At 36.3% G+C, this 21834-nt stretch overlaps 3 protein-coding genes across 5 annotated transcripts; 2 read left to right on the forward strand and 1 right to left on the reverse strand.

The window, feature by feature from the left end:
* Positions 1-747: 747 nt before the first annotated feature.
* On the reverse strand, positions 748-11626 carry golph3l (golgi phosphoprotein 3-like). 3 transcript variants are annotated; one of them, XM_048203385.1, is made up of 5 exons: positions 11256-11626; positions 10888-11052; positions 6706-6837; positions 4134-4248; positions 748-3249 (listed from the first exon to the last, which is right to left on the reverse strand). In XM_048203385.1, the coding sequence occupies exons 2-5, from the start codon at positions 11044-11046 to the stop codon at positions 2816-2818; spliced, it is 840 nt and encodes a 279-aa protein (XP_048059342.1). In that variant the 5' UTR covers positions 11047-11052; positions 11256-11626; the 3' UTR covers positions 748-2815. The 3 variants fall into 3 exon arrangements, with proteins under 3 accessions (XP_048059342.1, XP_048059343.1, XP_048059341.1); XM_048203386.1 differs by having other exon boundaries at positions 10888-11055; XM_048203384.1 differs by having other exon boundaries at positions 10888-11071; positions 11256-11620.
* A 361-nt stretch (positions 11627-11987) lies between these two features.
* Positions 11988-15984, forward strand: ensaa (endosulfine alpha a). Its single transcript, XM_048203387.1, has 3 exons — positions 11988-12170; positions 14541-14663; positions 14838-15984. Exons 1-3 carry the CDS (start codon positions 12117-12119, stop codon positions 15006-15008), a joined length of 348 nt encoding a protein of 115 aa, XP_048059344.1. The 5' UTR covers positions 11988-12116; the 3' UTR covers positions 15009-15984.
* A 2957-nt stretch (positions 15985-18941) lies between these two features.
* Positions 18942-21190, forward strand: mcl1a (MCL1 apoptosis regulator, BCL2 family member a). The gene is made up of 3 exons (XM_048203388.1): positions 18942-19526; positions 20483-20733; positions 20871-21190. The coding sequence occupies exons 1-3, from the start codon at positions 19115-19117 to the stop codon at positions 20985-20987; spliced, it is 780 nt and encodes a 259-aa protein (XP_048059345.1). The 5' UTR covers positions 18942-19114; the 3' UTR covers positions 20988-21190.
* Positions 21191-21834: the final 644 nt, after the last annotated feature.

The raw sequence follows: 21834 nt of genomic DNA on the forward strand, positions 1-21834 counted from the left end.
ATTCTCGGGGGCGGGGTTTATGTAAATTTTAGGGTTTGTGATGTCACTAACCGGGGAAGAAGCTCGTTGTAGTCCTTAAAAAGTGATTTCTGTAAAAGAAAATATCTCTCTTTGCATTGAACTTTGAGCGTCGTAACTTTGCAGATGTTGTTTATGATCAAACAGCAACATTACACACTAACTAAAGTTAAAAAAGTCAAATCATAATCAACTACCCCTTTAATGTCCACGTTCAAATGCAGAAAGTTTTATGTGTGTTTAGGGCATGACGAATATCATTATAGCTCAATATTAAAAAGCAGAAGTCAATGATCATGTGATCATGCTGGTTTTGCTGTTCTTGTGGGCTGAAATTTCTATAATTCAGCAAAATCTGACCAATGAATCATATGCATGAAAACAGCTTCATAAGAGGAAATAATGTATAATACTTACACAATATATCAGATGTTTATCAAGCTTTTCTGCTGCTCTGTTAAAAGATCAGCGATCAAAGGAAAAATAATCATATTTTATGACCATATGATCTTTGACTTTGGAGAAGATCCTGAAGTAACTTACAGCTGTGCAATATAAAACAATATAACACAACATAATATAGAATAATATAATATGATGTAATATAAAACAATAAAATATATAATAAAATAATAATATAATATAATATATAAAACAACAATATATAATATAATAAAATAATTCTGGAAAAAATGATAAACATTTTATTCAATTCAACACTCAGTGGACTGACAGAGAAACAGCTATAATTTATTATTATAGTTGAATATCAAACATTCACACATTAAATGAGAAAAACATCCTGTGCTGCATATTAATCTCAACATAAAGTCCTTCATAAAACTCGCTCAGCAAAATAATCAAGTTTTTCAGCTCTTCAACAGCTTCTTCCCTTCGTATGTTATTGATAACGAACGGCAGTGGATTCACAGAGACTCATAACTGTGATGAAAATCTGAGCCGTCACTGTATCTGTACAACTAAACATGTAAAATTACCCTCAATTAACATCAAATGCCTGTAAAATGGTGATTTTAGCCCATCTCAGAAATATCTAAAATCATGCAGTGGCATATTCTAAATCATTAAAAATAATACAAATAAAATAACAGCAACTATATTCAATTCTATGTACTAAAAACTACTTAACTATTAACAAATTTATTTACATATATTTTTTTTATCTGTTTCCCACATTTGTGCTCAACCCTGTAACCAAATGACAAGAAAATTCATAAAACTCCTACAAGATGATCCTGACAGCCAGGAAATGACATCACTATAGCAGAAGAGGTTCTCTCTGTGTTTACAGGAGATCTAGTGTTACAGTACATAAATAAAGCAGAGACAGTCTTGAACCCGTATCAAACCATCCTTCACAATATACATCAACATCTTACACTGCAAAGAAAAACTACTAAAAAAATATTAAGACAGTTACTTTATAATCTGTCTGGAAAAACTGGGTATAATTTACTGAATAAGTTATTGGATCACCTGACACAGAGAGGAAGAGAGCAGCGCAGCCTTGAGCAACACAACAGGCTGTTGTCATGGTGACAGTGAGAGTGTCACATGATGAAGAAGAGATGTCACATGACATGCCAGCCATCAGTGACAGAACCTTTGTTGCACAACATGAAAAACATCCACTGTCACCAGCGGCTCCGTTCAAACTCTGGTCAGCTCCCTACATAGACAGCACTACGCTTGTGCTGCCTACTGAGAAAGCTCATTTTGGATGTTCATGTTAGTTCACAGTGTATTAATTAGTGTTTACAGACTTTTGATCTTAAAAAATGTAAAATTAAGATGAATTAAAAGTATTGTTCATTGTCAACTAATGTAGTTGTTATCAGTGTAATTGATATACCATTAAAGTTTTTAATTAGATTTGATTTTTATATTTTCTGTTTTCATATTAAATTTTTGTTAAAGTTTTAGTAATTTTGCTGTGCTTTAAAAGAAAAAGATTTTTATTTCAGTTTTAGTTTTAGTTATTTCAGTATGTTAAACCAAACAAAAATGAGAGATGTTGGAAACTTGCTGAAATTAAACAAGTTTATGTTTTTTATTTTATTTCAGCTATTGTTTATGAGCCTCACACATGACAAAAATACACAGCAAAATCACCAGAGTTAAATGAACTCTGCTGGGAGTCCATATGGTGGCGCTCTAAATAGTGTTAAAGTTACACTCAATTATCTCATTAACATTAACTCTGGTTAAGTGATGATTGAGCGGTAGTGATGAACGCCTGCTGTTAACAAGCAGAATCACTGAAGAAAAGAGAAACACAAGAACTACAACTGACTTCAGCCACAGTCTTAGATGAAATCAACTGAAGATAAAAGATATTATATCTCTCAAGAGCTCAGTAGATTATCTTCAGTGATTCTGCTTGTTAACAGCAGGTGTTCATCACTACCGCTCAATAATCCCTTAATTATCTCAATAACTCTAACTCTGCTTCAGTGTTGCTTTAACACTATTTAGAGAGGGACCAAATGTACTCTGAGCAGAGCTGATTTAACTCTGGGGATTTTGCTGTGTATCATTTCCACAACTTATGAATTCATTCCCTTGTTTTAGTAAACAGTGATCTACTTTGTATCCTCTTTTTGATGTAACTAAAATAAGGGAATGCATTATTACAACATGACCACAAGTTAGTAAAACGAGGGAACAAAGTTGACTTTCATCACATAAATGTCGATTTAAAAAAATCTGAAGTAGTGCTCGAAGTGAGTCACTTGAGGTCAGTTTCAGTCCAGGACAGGTTGGTGTTCTAGTTCTCTCAGGACTTTTTAAACGCGGCCAGCACGGCCCAGATCATCTCGTCCGCGGGGCTCGTGACCCTGGCGCTCTCCAGGTCGGGGTCGGCGTCCAGCAGGCTTTGCGAGTGCGAGTAGGCCAATTCGTAGCGGTCATCGGGCAGCGTTGAGAGCGCGTTCTCCAGCACGTCTGAGATGTGGGCCAGCAGGATCAGCGCCAGCACCCGGCGGCTCATGCGGCGCGAGTCGTTGGTCCAGCGCTCCAGCAGACTGTCCTGCAGACGCTGCACCAGACGCTCCTTCTCGCTGCTGTCCGTCACCGGGTGCGTGGTCATGTCGAACAGCAGGAAGTTCTGCTTCTCCGTGGTCAGGACGCCCTTCTCCACCAGATTCTTGGCCAGGCGCTCGCGGACGTTCCGGATCTGGAAGTGCAGCTTCAGCGGGTTCCAGGTCTCGCCTGAAAACAAACATCAGACACTCGTGAAGACGCTTCACACCGCAGTCTTCCTCTGTGCTTCTGTCTAAATATCTAAATGATGAGACATACTGTATATTCCCACAGAAAACAGCTGTTTCAACTTGTAATAATATTTCACTGTTAACAAAACAAAAAAACAAAAAAAATGCTTCTCCAGTAAAAGTATCTTGATTTAAGAATGAACAGATGTTTGCACTGAAAATTAAGACAGAAATACTGTCATTCCTTGTTTCTTCCTGGTCTAAAGTTGATTTTAAAGGTGCCCTAGAATTAAAAATTGAATTTATCTTGGCATAGTTAAATAACAAGTGTTCAGTACATGGAAATGACATACAGTGAGTCTCAAACTCAAAAAAGTCTCAAAGACCTCTGAAGAACAGGCGAATCTCAACACAACACCGACTGTTACGAAACAGTCGGGCTCATTAATATGTATAGCGCGAGCTCCGTGGGCGGGGAGCGCGAGATTTAAAGGGGCCGCAGCCTGAATCGGTGCATAGTTAATGATGCCCCAAAATAGGCAGTTAAAAAAATGAATTAAAAAAACATCGATGGGGTATTTTGAGCTGAAACTTCACAGACACATTCAGGGGACACCTTAGACTTATATTACATTTTATAAAGATGTTCTATGGCACCTTTAAGGCTCTGTTCCAATCCTTAAGAGCTCCCTACCTAGACAACACTTTTAGGCATCACAGGGGCAGCATTAGTGTGGTGAGTTTCTGTCCATGAAGTGTTTCAGATCAAATCAGTTTGAAAGGATGCTGTTTAGCAGGTCGTTCCCTAGAGGGAGACAGCGAGCCGCTCACGAGGGTTTGGGACGGAGCCAGTGTGTGTGTGTGTGTGTGTGTGTGTCTCACCTGTGAGAAGCTCGATCCAGCTGGCCACGTCCTCCGGCGGTTCAGTGCTCTTGATGTGCTTCAGCGCTTCATCCAGCAGGACGTCACCGGTGGGAGCGGCCGACTTGAACAAGACCTGGGCAGAAATCAATCAGGAAAACAGAACATTAATAAAAATTAAAACATTTTTGATACTTGAAATAAAAATCAACTGAAATAAAGTATATTTATATTAAAACAACTGAAACTTATTTTATTTCAGCTAGTTGCCGAGGCAATATTTCTCATTTTTATTTAGTTTAACGTGATGTTCTAAAACAACTAAAACTAAATAAAAATGAATAAAAACTGTATTAAAAAAATTATAAAAATGACAAAACCACACAATAAAATTACTAAAACTTTAACTAAAATTTAAAGTGAAAATACAAAAATAAAAACTAATTCAAAATAATAATTAAAAACTATAATAGTATAATATCTCAATAATATATAAATGAATTATTTATTTATTATTTAACACCATATCAGCAACAAAAGCTATTTTCATGGCAAACAAGAAAATAAAATTAACAATAATGATAATTTAATAAAAAAATAAAATTAATAATAATAATAAAAAAATATATATAGCAATTATTTAAGCTCTTCTCATTTGATATTTAATAGAAAATCTAGAATTTTGCCATTAGTGACCCTGGAGCACAAAATCAGTCGCACGGGTATATGTGTAGCAAGAGCCAACAATACTATATGGGTCAAAATGATCAATTTTTCTTTTATGCCAAAAATCATTAGGATATTAAGTAAAGATCATGTTTCATGAAGTTATTTTGTAAATTTCCTACTGTAAATATATCAAAAAAATATTTTTTGTGAGTGGATATGCATTGCTAAGGACTTCATTTGGACAACTTTAAAAGGCGATTTTCTTAATATTTTGATATTTTCGCACCCTCAGATTCCAGATTTTCAAATGACTGTATCTCGGCCAAATATTGTCCTATCATAACAATGGAAAACAATGGAAAGCTTACTTATTCAGCTTTCAGACAATGTATAAATCTCAATTTCAAAAAACTGACCCTTATGACTGGTTTTGTGGTCCAGAGTCACATTTTTAAAAATGCCCATAAATCAAATTTCTGAGTAAATTTGTAGTCTAATATCATCTAAAGCAGGACATTTCAATAAATTATCACCACATACTGGTAGTTCTTGATCGTTTAATAAATACACAATTCTTGAGTGACCAGTTTGACGACATCTGTTCACAGTTTAAAATAAAAACAGTTTTCATTTATAACACTTTCTTCAGTTGTATTAGACACGTTTCACTTGCAAGTATTTTGACAAAAATTAAAATGTCTGAATTAACCTGGTTTCATTCTAAAGCTTCTGAAAGTAACAAAAGCACATACTCATTTTTAACGTGTAAATTATTAATGATAGAGTTTGAACGCTGTGAAAAACCGCACGATCCGGAGTGACTTCACATTAGAGACGAGACCGAAGCGACGTGTCCTCGTCTGTCTTTCCTTCACAGACAACTTCAACTGCTTATTTAACACCATTAATTCTAAGATTACTCTCACAATTATGGAAGATTATTTCTGCCACGGAATAAAACATAAAAGAGAATATGTGACTTTTTATCTCACAATTCTGACTTTCAACAAAAATAGTCAGAACTGCGGGATAAAAACAATTACCTTTTTTATTCTTTATTGCATGGCAGAAACAAGCTTCATATATACAGTATAATAGAACAATCATGCAGTTCGTTTGATTACAGAGTGAATGTAGTTGATGACAGAAAGAGTCAAGCTGAACTCTTAGAAATGTTGTTGAATAGACATTTTCACCTGCTGGATGATGAAAACAGGTTTTGAACTGGTAAACAATCACATTAAAAAATATCTGAATGTTGATCTGAATGTGTTTTGAATATACTGCAGACATTGTTTCCGTCTCGACCTCTGAATGCTCTTCAGGGTTTATAGATGCAAACGAGCTGAGATTGCTCCGACAGTGAGACAGTAACGCATCCGGTCGGGCGGGTTCAGTTTCTCATTATCTCTCTATAGTCACTCAGACAATAAGATGAAGGAGCTTCTGTGGAAGAGTCTTTCACACACCCACACCTGAGATAAGGTGTGTTGCAATGTGTGTTTAAGCTCAGGAACATTTGCATTCGTGTTTCCTTGAGCTGCTGAACACTTAAATTCAGCTGTTCAGAGATTCCTGATTATTGCAGTTTACAGGATAATCTGAGCTACACTACCGGTCAAAAGATTGGAACAATTAAGGATTTATATTGGAATAATATCTCTAAATGTTTAAAATGTTCTGAAACAAGTCGCAAAAAAAGTAAAAACACTTCATGAACGATGTATAAATAATGTTTTTGTGTTTTGAGAACATTATTAAAGGCCAGAAACGAACATTACTGGAAGAACGTTTGTTCAGAACTTTGAGAGAAGCTGGAGTCGTTGGGATTGTATTTTCCTCAACTAAATCTCCTGCTGATGATTGACATCTCTCTCTCTCTGTCGGCTGCTCTACTCCCAGAATGCATCAGTGTTGCGTTCACCTTGCGGTCCAGCAGTTTCCTGCGGCGGGAGCTCTGTGGCTCCAGGTGAATGCGTCCTCTCAGCGTCAGCTCCACCAGAATACAGCCGCGCAGACCTGACGAGATGCTGTCGTTCCAGAAGGACGTGTATCCCTGCGGATCAGACACACAGATCAACATCACGTGATGAAGAGCAGAGAGAGAGAGAGAGAGAAAACTTGTAGAAAATCGTCCTATATTGTGACATGGAGATGAAGTGTTCTTCACTGGCTTTTCCACTTTAATTTTCCTCTGGATTTTAATTAAAGCAACAGTCTTTATTGAGACATATTTTGGTCTGTTCTATAGTTCAATAAAGGACACCAAATAATGCTGGTGAGGAACGGCAGAACAAACTGCACCATGTTGATGTTGCAACGAATGTAAACCAGCTGCAACTGAAACAGGAAAGAACAAAAACTCTGACGTTACTTGCCCAATAAAACGGTTTCTTCAGTAAATGATTAAACAACAGAGAAAAGTAAACCTAGTAGAAGTCAAGGAGATGCAAAGAGGAAAACTAAAGGATGACGAGCTGCTTCCAGCAGAACACGGACTGAAATAATCATCACACACACACACACACACACACACACACACACACACACACACACACACACACACACACTCAAACAAAGGAAGTTTTATAATCACTAACAAGGAAGTTTGCTCAGAGATTTTACACAACAATAGACGCAGACAGAGACACACCTGCAGAGCTCACAGCAGAATACAATACATATCCATCTGTCTAACTATATATCCATTCATCCATCCATCTATATATCCGTCTGTCCATCTATCTACACTATATGGACAAAAGTGTTGGGACAGCTGACCGTTACACCAACAGAAACTGTAATAACTAATTAATATGGAGTTGGACCCCCTTTGCAGCTATAACAGCCTCACAGGATTTTGGAGCGTTTCTGTGGGGATTTTCCTCATTCCAGTTCATCCAAAGGATTGGATGGGTTGAGGTCAGGACTCTGTGTGGGACAGTCAAGATCTTCCACACCAGCCATGTGTTTATGGACCTCACTGTGTGCACTGAAGCACAGGAATATAAAAAGTGCCCCACACGGCATCGTCCAAAATGTCTTGATAGGCCGAAGCATTAAGATTCCCTGCTCATCCCATCATCCTGCACACTTTACAGTCAGGCAGGTGATTTTCTCCTGGCATCCGCCAATCATAGACTCGCCCATCAGAGAAGCGGGTTTCTGCTGCTCCAGAGTCCAGTTTATGGAGATGTGAAGCTTATATGCAGCTGCTCAGTCAATGGAAACACACTCCGTGAAGTTCCCGCCGCACAGTTTTTGTGCTGATATTAATGCCGGTGGAAGTTTGGATCTCTTCAGCTGTGGAATCAGGAACGAGGGGACTTTGGGGTGGAGCTCGACCACAGGAACCAGAGTCTAAATAAAGCTCCAGGTAAAACTTTCCCCTCAGAAAGTCCCTGCTCACGAGGTAGTCCCAGAACTTTCAGGGGCGGGGCTTGGGCACTGAACATGCTGATTGGTTGAGTTCACGCAGCATTTTATTGATTTAAGTCTGTTGCGGTGCGTGCAGTAAGAGTTGTTTGATATTCGAATCAACAATGGAGTTGAGAAATAAGACCGATGGACCGACGACGAGGTTCAGGCTTTATTATGTGGAGGACGAAATCCAGCGGGAACTGAAAAGTTGCGCACAGTCTAAAATCACCGGACTAATTTACCTAAACTCCACATTACTTCAGACCGCAGTGGAAACACAGACAGAGACAGTTCTGGGGGAAAAAGTTCCTGGACAAACTGTTCTGGGTAATTTCAATGGAAACGAGACTTCAGAGTTCAAACTACAGGATTTTAGCCCTGATTTCTTTCTTTATCTATCTATCTATCTATCTATCTATCTATCTACACTCTAAAAAATGCTGGGTTAAAAACAACCCAAGTTGGGTTGAAAATGGACAAACCAAGCGATTGGGTTGTTTTAACCCAGCGGTTGGGTTAAATGTTTGCCCAACCTGCTGGGTAGTTTTATTTAAACCAACTATTGTTTAAAAATTGCTATATGGCTAGCTTAAAATGAACCCAAAATAGTTGGGAAATGAAAAACCAGATGCAATTAGAGGCAACAATAATAGACAAAAGGTGAATGTTTATTAATAAGCTTTAATATTTTATTAATATAAATTTAATAGTTTAATAGTTTATTAATATAAATTTATTAATAAGCAATTTAATAAATGTTTATTGTTTAATAATTATTCATTGAACATTAATAAATGTTCATTTCCAACATACTTTGGGTTCATTTTAATTAAGCAATACAGTAATTTTTAAACAATAGTTGGTTTAAATAAAACTACACAGCAGGTTGGGCAAACATTTAACCCAACCGCTGGGTTAAAACAACCCAATCGCTGGGTTTGTCCATTTTCAACCCAACTTGGGTTGTTTTTAACCCAGCATTTTTTAGAGTGTATCTATCTATCTATCTATCTATCTATCTATCTATCTGAATATCTATCTGAATATCTATCTATCTATTTGAATATCTATCTAAATATCTATCTATCTGAATATCTATCTAAATATCTATCTATCTGAATGTCTATCTGAATATCTATCTATCTGAATATCTATCTATCTATCTATCTATCTGAATATCTATCTATCTATCTGAATATCTATCTATCTGAATATCTATCTAAATATCTATCTATCTGAATATCTATCTAAATATCTATCTATCTGAATGTCTATCTGAATATCTATCTATCTGAATATCTATCTATCTATCTATCTATCTATCTGAATATCTATCTATCTATCTGAATATCTATCTATCTGAATATCTATCTAAATATCTATCTATCTGAATATCTATCTAAATATCTATCTATCTGAATGTCTATCTGAATATCTATCTATCTGAATATCTATCTATCTATCTATCTATCTATCTATCTATCTATCTATCTATCTGAATATCTATCTATCTATCTATCTGAATATCTATCTATCAGAATGTCTATCTAAATATCTATCTATCTGAATGTCTATCTGAATATCTATCTATCTGAATATCTATCTATCTATCTATCTATCTATCTATCTATCTGAATATCTATCTATCTATCTATCTGAATATCTATCTATCTATCTATCTATCTATCTATCTTTCTGAATATCTATCTATCTATCTATCTATCTATCTATCTGAATATCTATCTATCTATCTGAATATCTATCTATCTATCTAAATATCTATCTATCTGAATGTCTATCTGAATATCTATCTATCTATCTGAATATCTATCTAAATATCTATCTATCTGAATGTCTATCTGAATATCTATCTATCTGAATATCTATCTATCTATCTATCTATCTATCTGAATATCTATCTATCGGAATGTCTATCTAAATATCTATCTATCTATCTGAATATCTATCTATCTATCTGAATATCTATCTATCTGAATATCTATCTAAATATCTATCTATCTATCTATCTGAATATCTATCTATCTATCTGAATATCTATCTATCTGAATATCTATCTAAATATCTATCTATCTATCTATCTGAATATCTATCTATCTATCTGAATATCTATCTATCTGAATATCTATCTATCTATCTGAATATCTATCTATCTATCTATCTATCTGAATATCTATCTATCTATCTGAATATCTATCTAAATATCTATCTATCTGAATGTCTATCTGAATATCTGTCTATCTGAATGTCTATCTGAATATCTATCCATCTATCTGAATGTCTATCTATCTATCTGAATGTCTGTCTATCTATCTGAATGTCTATCTATCTATCTATCTATCTATCTATCTATCTATCTATGTTGTGTAAATCTTCACTCAGTCACTCTTGTGGTTTTATTGTGTTCTGATCAGAGCAGCTCAACGTCACTCATTCAGGCTGAAAGAGATGTAAGACGTTTAACCGGTTAAACCTGATTGTTGCACAATAACACGAGAAGTATTCAACACCCTCAAGACAGTTCCTACACCACAGACCTGACACGCACACGTCATGAGCTCCAGGCCTGAAAGACTACCTGACCAGTATTACCAGATATGTGTGTGTGTGTGTGTGTGTGTGTGTGTGTGTGTGTGTGTGTGTATGTGTGTGTGTGTGTGTGAGAAACCTCTTTATCTTTGAGTCCCAGCAGCAGGATCTCCTCCATCAGTGTGAGTCTCAGTGATTTGGAGTCTGTGTCCTGCTCTTCATCCGAGTCTCTCTTCTCCTCCTTCTGCTCCTCCACTGGAGCCTCCGGCCGCCGGATCCGCTTGGTCAACGTGGTCATCCCTTCCTACTAACAGAACCAGAACCTCCACCAACATCCACACCATCTTTACCACACAGTAATCTATGCTCTTGATTTTCCACTCCAACACATGAATAATTATGTCTTAAATTAAATATGTTCAGAAAGATTCTAGCAGTTCAGCTTCTCTTTAATGATATTTACATTAATCAGTGTCTCTAACATACATATTAACAACATCCACTCACCACATCTGCCGGTTTATGTCATCAAAACCTCAATTTCAGTCCAATATGAGATTTTTGTCAGGAGACTGAATTCACTTCCCTGTGCGCTCGCCAGCGGACTAAACCTGTGCAGCGCTACACCTGGACACGCCCCTCTGACAGCTCAGCCAATCAGGATGAGCTCCAGCGCCTCTCCTCCAATAAGAACTCTCGACGCACCTGTTCTGCCAGCCGGATCCAGGATCCACATCAACAAACCGGAGGCTTTTATTTCAAATCAAACACCTGCAAAAATTCTCATCTAACAAGTTTATTACCTTCATGTGAAGCCAAGATGTCAGGCTCTTCATAATATTAAATGTTGTCATTGTTCTACCTCAAACCTTGCACTTTTTATTCAAATGTATATATAAACCTTATATAAAAAATTAAATAAATAAATAAAAATATTAAAATTATATATTATTATTTAATCATACATTTTGTGATTTTGATAAATGTACAAACATCATGTGTGTTTTGACTAAACAAACAGCGCCATCACGCGGCGGTCAGCGCATTATGTACATCTGTGACAGGAGTATTTTATAAGTTCAGAGAAAAACTAAATATAATAGATATAATATAAATATACAGTACACTAGAAAAAGGGATACGGGTATGAAAAATAAAATCAAGTTAAATCATTTACGTAATCACGCCGCGCTCTCATTGGCCACTTTCACTGTGATCCCGTACGTGCCGATTACGTCACTAAGATGCGTCATTCGCCATTTTGGTGTTAGTTGAGGCGATATTGCAATAATCGCGCCTGCTGCAGTAACTTCGCGTTGTTATTGACGGAGAATCGTGTTATTTTCAGTGTTTCTGTCGCGGGGAATCATGTCAGAGAATCCGGACACCGACACACCGGAGCTGGAGTCCGAAGAGAAGCAGGTGTGATGCGCGAAACAACACAAACACTAAGAACCAGCCATTTAAAACCCGATCCGTGACTTTAACTGTATTTACTGTATTTACTGTATTTAATGACAGGAATAGAGAGAAATCGTGACTTAACGGATCACGCCCACGCTGCGAGGATATCCTCGCTCTGATTGGTCGATCAGCCCATCAATCACATAGATATTCACTCCTATTGGTCGGTGTTTGTTTTCATGCAGCATACGTCCTCAAATGTAAACTCTTTTTGTGCGTGTGTATTTTTTAATGATTATTTGCACCTTTATGAAGTTTGTTCCGTTTTATCTTAATTTTTTATTTTTGCTTTCCGTCGAAATGTATCTCCATCAATATAAAAGCAGCACAAAACACAATAAACAACAATTCCCTCTGAATATCGACATTTTTTAGACCATGGAATGAAGAAATTACATTTCTGAGGACATTTCATTAGACAAGATTAGAATACAAGCCGGGCTTATTTTGATTAGTCAGACTTAGGAAGTTTAGCAGCAAAATGGAAATATTTGCATGACTTTCTAACATTTACAGATGGAGAATAAACCTGTGAAATGTAAGTTACGCACTGAGGAAAACATCATGTCTCAAATGCATAAAATAGCACAAAATGTATGCTGTGGTGGATCGATTTGATCCATGATCGACCTCTAGGGCTGCTTAAAGGGACAGTTCACCCAAAAATGAAAATTCTGTCATCATTTCATCACCCTAAACTTGTTCCAAACCTGTATAAATTTATTTGTTCTGTTGAACTCAAAGGAAGATATTTTTAAGAACCTTTAAAACCCGGCCGCTTTGGGCCACCATTGACTTCCATGGTATTTTTTTTCCTACTATGGGAGTCAATGGTGGCCCAAAGCAGCCTGGTTACAAACTTTCTCCAAAATATCTTCCTTTGCATCCTTGAGCAATACAAAGAAATGTATACAGGTTCATAGACATATATGCGATATATCACGATAATGAATATGCACGATATTGTTATCGTGGGCATTTCAAAATACTGTAAATAATAATTTATTAGCAATTATTAAAATTTTTATAATGCATTTAAGAATATTTTCCCCATCAACCGTATCAAATGCACAACACCGCTGTATTCTGCGTTCAGATTTAAACAAGCCCAACATGCATGAGAAGCACATGGCTGAAAGGAGACGCGCTGAATGAAAGCGCACGCTCACTCTCTGACAGCAGAGGGCGCTGATGGAACAGCAGAAATACAGCGGTTACCCCGGAAACCCCGCAAACAAAGCAACTGCTAATGCCTCAAACATTCATTTTTTGTAATCTCAATGTTGTTCATCACAGCACCAAATACTTAAAGACTTAATAGGCTATTTATTTTCAAACTTAAACATTTTTATATTTTAATCTGGACTACAAGATTCCCTAATGATTAGAAATGTTCTGATTATTTGTTATTGTTCAGTAAAACTTTAAGATATATGGCTTCATTAGTTAACATATTAATTCATTATTACCAAACTGACCATGAAACATACTTATAAAGCATTAATTATTGTTAATTTCTTAATTACTGTTTAATAACATTACTAAAATCAAAAGAACTTATTTAATGGACCTGAGATCAAACTAACAATGATCAGTTGTGTTTCTTAACTAACATTAACAAAAAATAACACTTTCTGTAACAAATGTAGCTGTTGCTCAATCTTAGTTAATGCATTAAATAATGAGATCTTATTGTAAAGTGTTTCCTGTTGTTCTTTATAATTCTTTTGCACTTTAATCTGTTTGAAAATTTTACTTTATATATTTTTTTGTGTATTGTATTATTGTATTTAAACATTCAGAGTTTTTTATTACAAAAAGAGTTCTTAAACCTGTTTTACTGACAACACTTTTTTTTGCATCTAATTTCAATATCGTGATAATACCGTATACCGTCATAAAAGCTTCAGCAATTAATTGCAAAATGAAAATTTGATACCGTCACATGCCTACAGGTTTGGAACAACCTGAGGGTGAGTAAATGATGACAGAAATGTCATTTTTAGGTGAACTGTCCCTTTAAGAAAAGCGTGCATGCGCAATTATCTTGACCTGGATCAAATTAGCAGGATTGCATTAACTTCACTTACCTTTTATGAAATCGTTTTAGCCCAAACTTATTTGTTAGGTTCATTCAAATCAGGTGTTGGAGTTTAATCCTTTTATGAAACAAAGAAATCACAATGCAGCATAAATTAATCAAAATAGTCAAGTCACATTTATTAATACAGCGCTTTATACAATACAGATCAGCTTCACAATAACATCATTTTAAAACGATAGTAACTGTAAAATAACAAATAAAAGTAATAAAACGTGTATTTGCAGGATTCTCCAGAAAAGATCTGTAACCCAATCCTGTCTGAAGAGGCCAAACTGAAGGCAAAATATCCAAATCTGGGACAGAAACCAGGCGGTTCTGACTTTCTGATGAAGAGACTACAGAAAGGAGTGAGTAGGGATCGTTCTATGCACAAACGTTCCTCCAGTAACGTTAATAGAACATTCATTCAGTGTTATCTGGTCTTTAATAACGTTAGTGCAAAAATAATGTAATCTAAGCAAAACTTAGAGCATGTTTTTGTCATCTGTGTGAATAATGCATGTAAATATCTTCTCTTCTAGCAAAAGTACTTTGACTCGGGCGATTATAACATGGCAAAAGCCAAAACGAAGAGCAAACATGTGTTGGCGGCCGGACCTGAAGAGAAGCTGGTGACCGGAGACCATATTCCCACACCGCAGGATCTTCCTCAGAGGAAACCCGGCGCACTCGCCAGCAAACTGGCCGGATAAACGCATGGAAACACTCCAACACACACAGAAACGAGTCGTAGTGTTTATTCTCGGGGTAGTTGTGGGTTTAAATGAGGGAACTAAACCTCTAGAGAAGATCCGGACACTGAAGCTGCAGGTCAGATCGGATCTAATGCCAGATAGACTAGAGAGAGAGAGAGAGATATGATGAAATATGACGAAACCAGCAGGGCGCGTCACAAACCAGTCCAGAACAGGCGTGACACGATGAGACGGAGATACTGCTGAGCAACGTCACCCTTACTGGCCAAGAGTCTGGAGTCATTATGACTTCATAAGAGTCTCTTCTGCTCACCAAGGCTGTGTTCGTTTGATCATAAATACAGTAAAAACAGTGAAATATTATTCCAGTGTAAATCAGCTGTTTTCTATGTGAATATATAGTAAAGTTTAATTTATTCCTGTGATCAAAGCTGGATTTTCAGCATCATTACTCCTTCAGAAATCATTCTAATATGTTGATTTTATATATAATATGCTGATTTAAAAGAAATGATTACTTTTATTCATCAAGGATGCATTAAATCAAAAGTGACAGTAAAGACATTTAGAATGTATCAGAAGATTCTATTTCAAATCAGATCTTTCTGTTCATCATAGAATCCTGAAGAATAAAATGTATCAGTTTCCACAGAAGAGACTCTTTCAGAAACATTAAACATCTTCATGATCCCACGCTTTTGACCGGTGCTCGAGTGACTCGAGCGATCAGTATCTGCGTCTGTTTTGTTGAAGTAGTTTGACTGTTTTTAGACTGAACAAGTAAAACCCAGATTTTTCATGCACTTTTTGGTGGGGAAAAGAGAGAGAGAAAAAGTATTTTTATTTTTGAAGTGTTTATTTCTCTGGATGATGTTATACTGTTACTGTTTGACAGACTCAACGTACTGATCTACTATTTTAACTTTCATCTTCTGAGACTAAATTGAGACAAACTCAGACAGTTCTGACTCACTATACTGTGTCTTTTCAGTCTGATCCAATCAATCATGTGAGAAGCATTCAAGCAATGCTAGGAATGTCCTTTTTTAAGCTTTGTCAAGGCAACATCAGTCACAAACTTTGTTACTCATACTATGATGGTCATTTTGAGTCACTGTTGGACTCCTAGATCACACACACACACACACGTTTGTGAGCTGAAAAACCTGAATCAGATGTTCGGCGCTGAAGGAGTGGGAATAACACACACTCCAGCTTTTATAGCTGCTAAACACTCGACTGAAAGAACGAGGAGTTTAAAATAATCTCTATTTCTTCATGTTCATTTCTTTTTCACAGCTCTGTCCTCTTGCATTCTGAACTTCATCCTTCTTTTTATTTGTATATTTGTTTAAAGAATGAATCTCACAAAAAACATTTCTTGGTAAAATTATAAAATTATATTTTTCATAAAGAAAACAACTTATTTTTTAATATATACACTACCAGTCAAAAGTTTGGAAAAATTACTATTTTTAATGTTTTTGAACGAAGTCTCTTATGCTCATTAAGGCTTCATTTATTTCATAATAAATACAGAAAAAACAATAATATTGTGAAATATTATTACAATTTAAAATTATGGTTTTCTATTTTAATATACTTTAAAATATAATTTATATCCAGTGATCAAAGCTGAATTTTCAGCATCATTACTCCAGTCTTCAGTGTCACATGATCCTTCAGAAATCATTCTGATATGATGATTTATGATCAATGTTGGAAACAGTTGTGCTGATTAATATTATTTTATAACCTGTGATACTTTTTCAGGATTCATTGATGAATAAAAAGTTTTAAAAAATATCAGCATTTATTTAAAATAGAAATCTTTTGTAAAAAAAAGTCATTAATTTTTTTCTTTCTTTTTTTTTTTTTAAAGAAATTAATACTTTTATTCAGCACGGATGTGTTAAATTGATAAAAAGTAGTAAAGATTTATATTGTTAGAAAAGATTTATATTTTGAATAAATGCTGTTCTTTTAAACCTTTTATTCATCAGTGAATCCTGAAAAAGTATCAGTTTCCAAAAAATATTAAGCAACATTGTTTCCAACATTGATAATAAATCATCATATCAGAATGATTTCTGAAGGATCATGTGACACTGAAGCCTGGAGTAATGATGCTGAAAATTCAGCTTTGATCACAGGAATAAATTATATTTTAAAGTATATTAAAATAGAAAACCATCAATTTAAATTGTAATAATATTTCACAATATTATTGTTTTTTCTGTATTTATTATGAAATAAATGCAGCCTTAATGAGCATAAGAGACTTTGTTCAAAAACATTAAAAATAGTAATGTTTCCAAACTTTTGACTGGTGTATGTATATTTGCATTGTGGCATTATTTTCATGACGATTAGACGTTTTTTTCCCTGACTTTCATTTCCATGAAAAATTACTGTAATGCGTGTTTTTGTTTAAATCTGCAAAAAATTAAAGGCGTTTTAAATATTACAATTTAGCCAAACAAAGAACATCAAAAAAGTGTAGATAAAAAGACAACATTTATATACATTTTCTATATCAATTATTATATCAGAACAAGAGAGTAAAATGTTTAATTTCATGAAAATAATTTCACAATGCAAAAAAGCTCTTAAATTGAGATTCATTTTCTTTATGAATAATGTATGTGTGTAAAATATTGGAGGGAAGAATTTTATGGTAGTATTTAAAAATAAGTTAGACTTCCAGTCCTCCTTTGCTCACATGATTCAATATTTACACGTCAAGCCGTTCTGATGTCATATAAGTATAGAAGGCTATTTCATTTTGTTGGGTCTGAGGTGCACAACATTATGAACAATAAATATTTAAACAGCCAATATCCACCATGGATTGTAAGTGTTTCGTAGTGTAACAAAAATATTATCTTTGTTTATTTCAAATATTTAAAACATCACCAAAATATGCGTCTTTAAGATGTCGCTAACCGTTATAGTTAAGTCATAAAATAGCCTACTGAAAATGACGGTCATTATGAAGGTGTGAGGTGATTTTCCTGTAATATTTTAATCCCTTTATTGTTTTCCATCCCATCATTCATCAGCAGGCTAATGAGAGGTGATTTTGAGATTATCCGTAGCCCGTGACACATGCGTGCGGTTTCCGTAAAGATACAGATCGATATTTTTGTTTTAAGGGATTCTTCGACTGATTTGAAGCTGTTGTAGCAGAAGGTTTTGAACAACTTTAGAGTGAGTAAATGATGACAGAACTTTCATTTTTGGGTGAACTGTCCCTTTAACGTGCAGTACAGTGTTTAACCAGGAGTGGCATCAGTGTTAAAATACACATAATCTATAGCTTCTACAACGTTATTTTCTATATCAGCTCTATCAGAAATATTTCATTTAACTATTTCACAGTGAATGTTTCATGATTAACAGAGACTAATAACTGAGATTAACGTCAATAATATAAAAAGTACAAATGCAATGCATCCACAATATGTGGATATTCTGGTTTTGAGCTGTTCTGTTGATTGTTGGCGGATGTGAAGGTGAGTCAGAGGATCAAAGGTTCATCAGGGTGTGTGATCAAACTAACTTCTTTCATACTGACCACAGCTCAGTTTCCTCTCTGTATTTGACTGAATCTGTTTGCATTAGGCCTGTATTTCACTCATCTGAGCTGAAATTATATAAAGAATTTACCCAGAATCTGCATTAAATAATAATAATATTTAAAAAATCAGATTCCCCCCCACCCCTCCAACAACATTTCAAATACAACAAGAACATTTCTGACCTTTATGTGAAAAATTCATTCAGCTATATCAAAATAATTCAGAAAGAACACAGAATGTCCAAGTAGATTCTGGAAAGACCATATATGGTTCTTAGCGGAAGGGGTTAACGTAATTCCTCAACGCATTCCTGCTACGTCATCGCGCTCACTATAAAAGGCGTCTGCATTTTTTCTACTTCCGCTTCACTCACACAAGAGTGTCGACCACACGAGCATTATCACCTTCTGCGCTTTAACTTTAACCATTTGAAACAAATCTAAGCTTTAATCTTAATCGTTCAGGTCGTATTTAAGTTTAATCGATCACTTTCTCTCGTGTAGTTACTGTTTATAAGCGAATATGACTCTTAGTTTGGGAATTAGGCGGACGGCCGCGGTGAGTTTCTTCGCTCAGGGCGCGCACACGCTCGTGCCCGGGCCCGCACTGAAGACGCGAACAGAGGACGAGCTGGACGGGTGCGCGGACGAAATGGACGCCTCTCTAAAGCCGTTAAGACCGGGAACGAACGGGCTGAAGCGACTACAGCTGGACGGGCGCTTCGTGTCGGCGGCGGACGGATCTCTACCGACCACTCCGGACGAGAAGGAGCTCGGTTCCGCCGAACTGGACCGTGATACTCGACAGCTTTTGTTGGATTTCTATCAAACACACACGGGAATGTGTTCGCCCGAGCAGAACCAGAATCACGCGTTACCGACAATGAGAAGAGTCGTTGGAGATATTCTCGAAAAGCACCAGATCGCATACAAAGGTAAGACGCGCGCATGCGCGCTCCCTGTTTGACTTAATATAATATTTACTTTTAATAGTGTAAAATAAATTATAAAGCATCAAATCAACATAAAAACAATGTAAGGTTCCCTAAAAATGAGCTTTAAGAGATGTAAAAATGTCTGATCTCAGGGTAAACAGGTCATGTGATGTCACAGTTAGGCTAATTATAAGCTGTAATTATTTTCTGTTCAGTGTGGTTATATATTAATTTGTAGTGTTTCTGATCGTGTTCGTTTTTTAAATTTTTTTTATTTTGGTTACTTAAACATTTATTTATTTGGTTTTGTTGATTCTATTATCTAGTTATGTGAATGTAAACAAATATATTTCTGTTTCTCGGTAAGTTAGTTGGGGGTTTTTTTCTCGGTATTTTTTTTTTTTATCTTGTCAAACCGCAAATTCGTCAGAATTCTCGGAACTGTAGTTCCGCTTATCAGCTGCTTTCAACACTGTGTGTGTGTGTGTGTGTGTGTGTGTGTGTGTGTGTGTGGGGGGTCATTTACGTCAACAGCTGTTTGGCTTGCGAAAACACTTCAAAATTGCAAAATTATCGATTTTAACACATCATTTTAGAAATTTGCACCATATAAGTGCGATATTCTCTCTGAAATCTGCATTTTTTTTTTTTAACTACAGACAATGGTCAGCCGATATGTGCTGTCAATCAAATGGGGGCGGGGCAAGCGGAATTAAATATCATATTTGCATCATCACAAACCTGTGCATCTTTTTAATCCCAATGTATCTGTAGTTTTTTACTGATTACACATTAGTTAGGAATGTAACAGATTACATTCCTAGGTAATCTATTCTGATTACTTACAGATTGCTCTGGGTTTATGTATCATATCAACATCATGAAGTGGGTTTCTCAAAGTTCATATGATCTGATCTGAGTTCAGTTGTTCACACTGGGATGTTTTTTTTGTTCAGGAATGTTGCAGCGTCTGCATCTGGACTCTCAGCCGGACACGATGGAGTTCATCAGCAGCATAGCGAAGACCATGTTCAAAGACGGCAGCACAAACTGGGGCAGGATCACGAGTCTGGTGGCGTTCGGAGCCGTGGTTTGCTCGCGGCTGAAGGAGGTGCAGCGGGAGCAGTGCATCGAGACGGTGGCAGAGCAGATCTCCTCCTATCTGATCTCAGAGCAGCACGACTGGCTCCTGCACAACAACGGCTGGGTGAGTCGAGCTGAAAGGAAAACGGCTTGTGTTTCCTTCCCTGCATAATTCAGCGCGGCACACGTGACGTGTTGAGTTCATTCAGCAGAAGTGAAACTGAGCTGTCTCTTTAAATGTGTTTCTCTGTGTCTCTGCAGCAAGGGTTCGTGGAGTTCTTCCGCGTGGAGGACGTGGAGTCTGTCATTCGTAACGCTCTCATGGCAGTTGTGGGATGTGCGGGGATCGGAGCCGGTCTGGCCTTCCTGATGCGATGAAACCGGATGAGTGTAACGGGCAATAGTTAACCCGTCCCACGGGGACGCTGACAGGTGTTAGTGTGTCGACTGGAGTGAAACTCCGGCTGGACTCGGCTTTGAGCCGGACACATGCCACAAGATTGTGCTCTTCGTCAGACCGAAATTAGAACGAATTTAGCTTTTCAGATTTATTTTTATAATAAAACAAAGACTGGGAAGAATGTTTGGTGTCTGCATCATTTGATCTGCATGTGTGACTGTTTTTCTCATTTGTAAGTGTGTGAATAAATTATGAATGTTTGCTTTCTTACAAACGTGTTCTGCAACTCCATCAAAAAGGCCTCGGGCTCCTGATTGTGGGGTAAGATGAGCCAGCTTCTGCTGAGCCTGACCTTTAGGTAAAGAGAAGCGAGAGGGATCATATTTCAACTGAAAGTGAAAGAACCTATTTAATGTCTCTTATAGCTTGTGAAAATACTTTCATTTTTAATTTTTGTGGGAACTGAACCAAATACTGTCCTTTATTGTGCAGCCACAGTAATGAAATGATGATGATATAGTGCTGAACATGAAGTCAAGTCAGCTTTATTTCTATAGTGCTTTATAAGCAGCTTTACAGTAATAAAGAAAATGACAGAATCGATGCAAACTTCATCAAATATGAGATTCAGATTCGGCTGTAAAGTCAGTCATGCAGTAGAATCAATGATATTGAAGAGAAAACACTTGATCCGATGAAGGACATTCAGTTTTAACTCTGACTTTAGTGTCCATATACATCTTGGGATCTGAGATGATTGTGTCTGGATGTATCCCGCCTAACAAGTGTACATTTTGCTAACATTATTCTGGAATGTTCAAAACA

The sequence above is a fragment of the Megalobrama amblycephala genome, linkage group LG9 (genome assembly GCF_018812025.1).
Source record: "Megalobrama amblycephala isolate DHTTF-2021 linkage group LG9, ASM1881202v1, whole genome shotgun sequence".
NCBI classification, from domain to species: domain Eukaryota; kingdom Metazoa; phylum Chordata; class Actinopteri; order Cypriniformes; family Xenocyprididae; genus Megalobrama; species Megalobrama amblycephala.

Coding starts and splice junctions, on each gene's coding strand:
- golph3l (XM_048203385.1), bottom strand. CDS start 11,046: ATGACCACGTTGACCAAGCGGATCCGGCGGCCGGAGGCTCCAGTGGAG. Junction 4,249..6,705: donor GGAAACTGCTGGACCGCAAG/GTGAACGCAACA, acceptor ATTTCTGCCCAG/GTCTTGTTCAAGTCGGCCGC. Junction 3,250..4,133: donor CTGGATCGAGCTTCTCACAG/GTGAGACACACA, acceptor GTTTGTTTTCAG/GCGAGACCTGGAACCCGCTG.
- ensaa (XM_048203387.1), top strand. CDS start 12,117: ATGTCAGAGAATCCGGACACCGACACACCGGAGCTGGAGTCCGAAGAG. Junction 12,171..14,540: donor TGGAGTCCGAAGAGAAGCAG/GTGTGATGCGCG, acceptor GTGTATTTGCAG/GATTCTCCAGAAAAGATCTG. Junction 14,664..14,837: donor TGAAGAGACTACAGAAAGGA/GTGAGTAGGGAT, acceptor CTTCTCTTCTAG/CAAAAGTACTTTGACTCGGG.
- mcl1a (XM_048203388.1), top strand. CDS start 19,115: ATGACTCTTAGTTTGGGAATTAGGCGGACGGCCGCGGTGAGTTTCTTC. Junction 19,527..20,482: donor GCACCAGATCGCATACAAAG/GTAAGACGCGCG, acceptor TTTTTTGTTCAG/GAATGTTGCAGCGTCTGCAT. Junction 20,734..20,870: donor TCCTGCACAACAACGGCTGG/GTGAGTCGAGCT, acceptor GTGTCTCTGCAG/CAAGGGTTCGTGGAGTTCTT.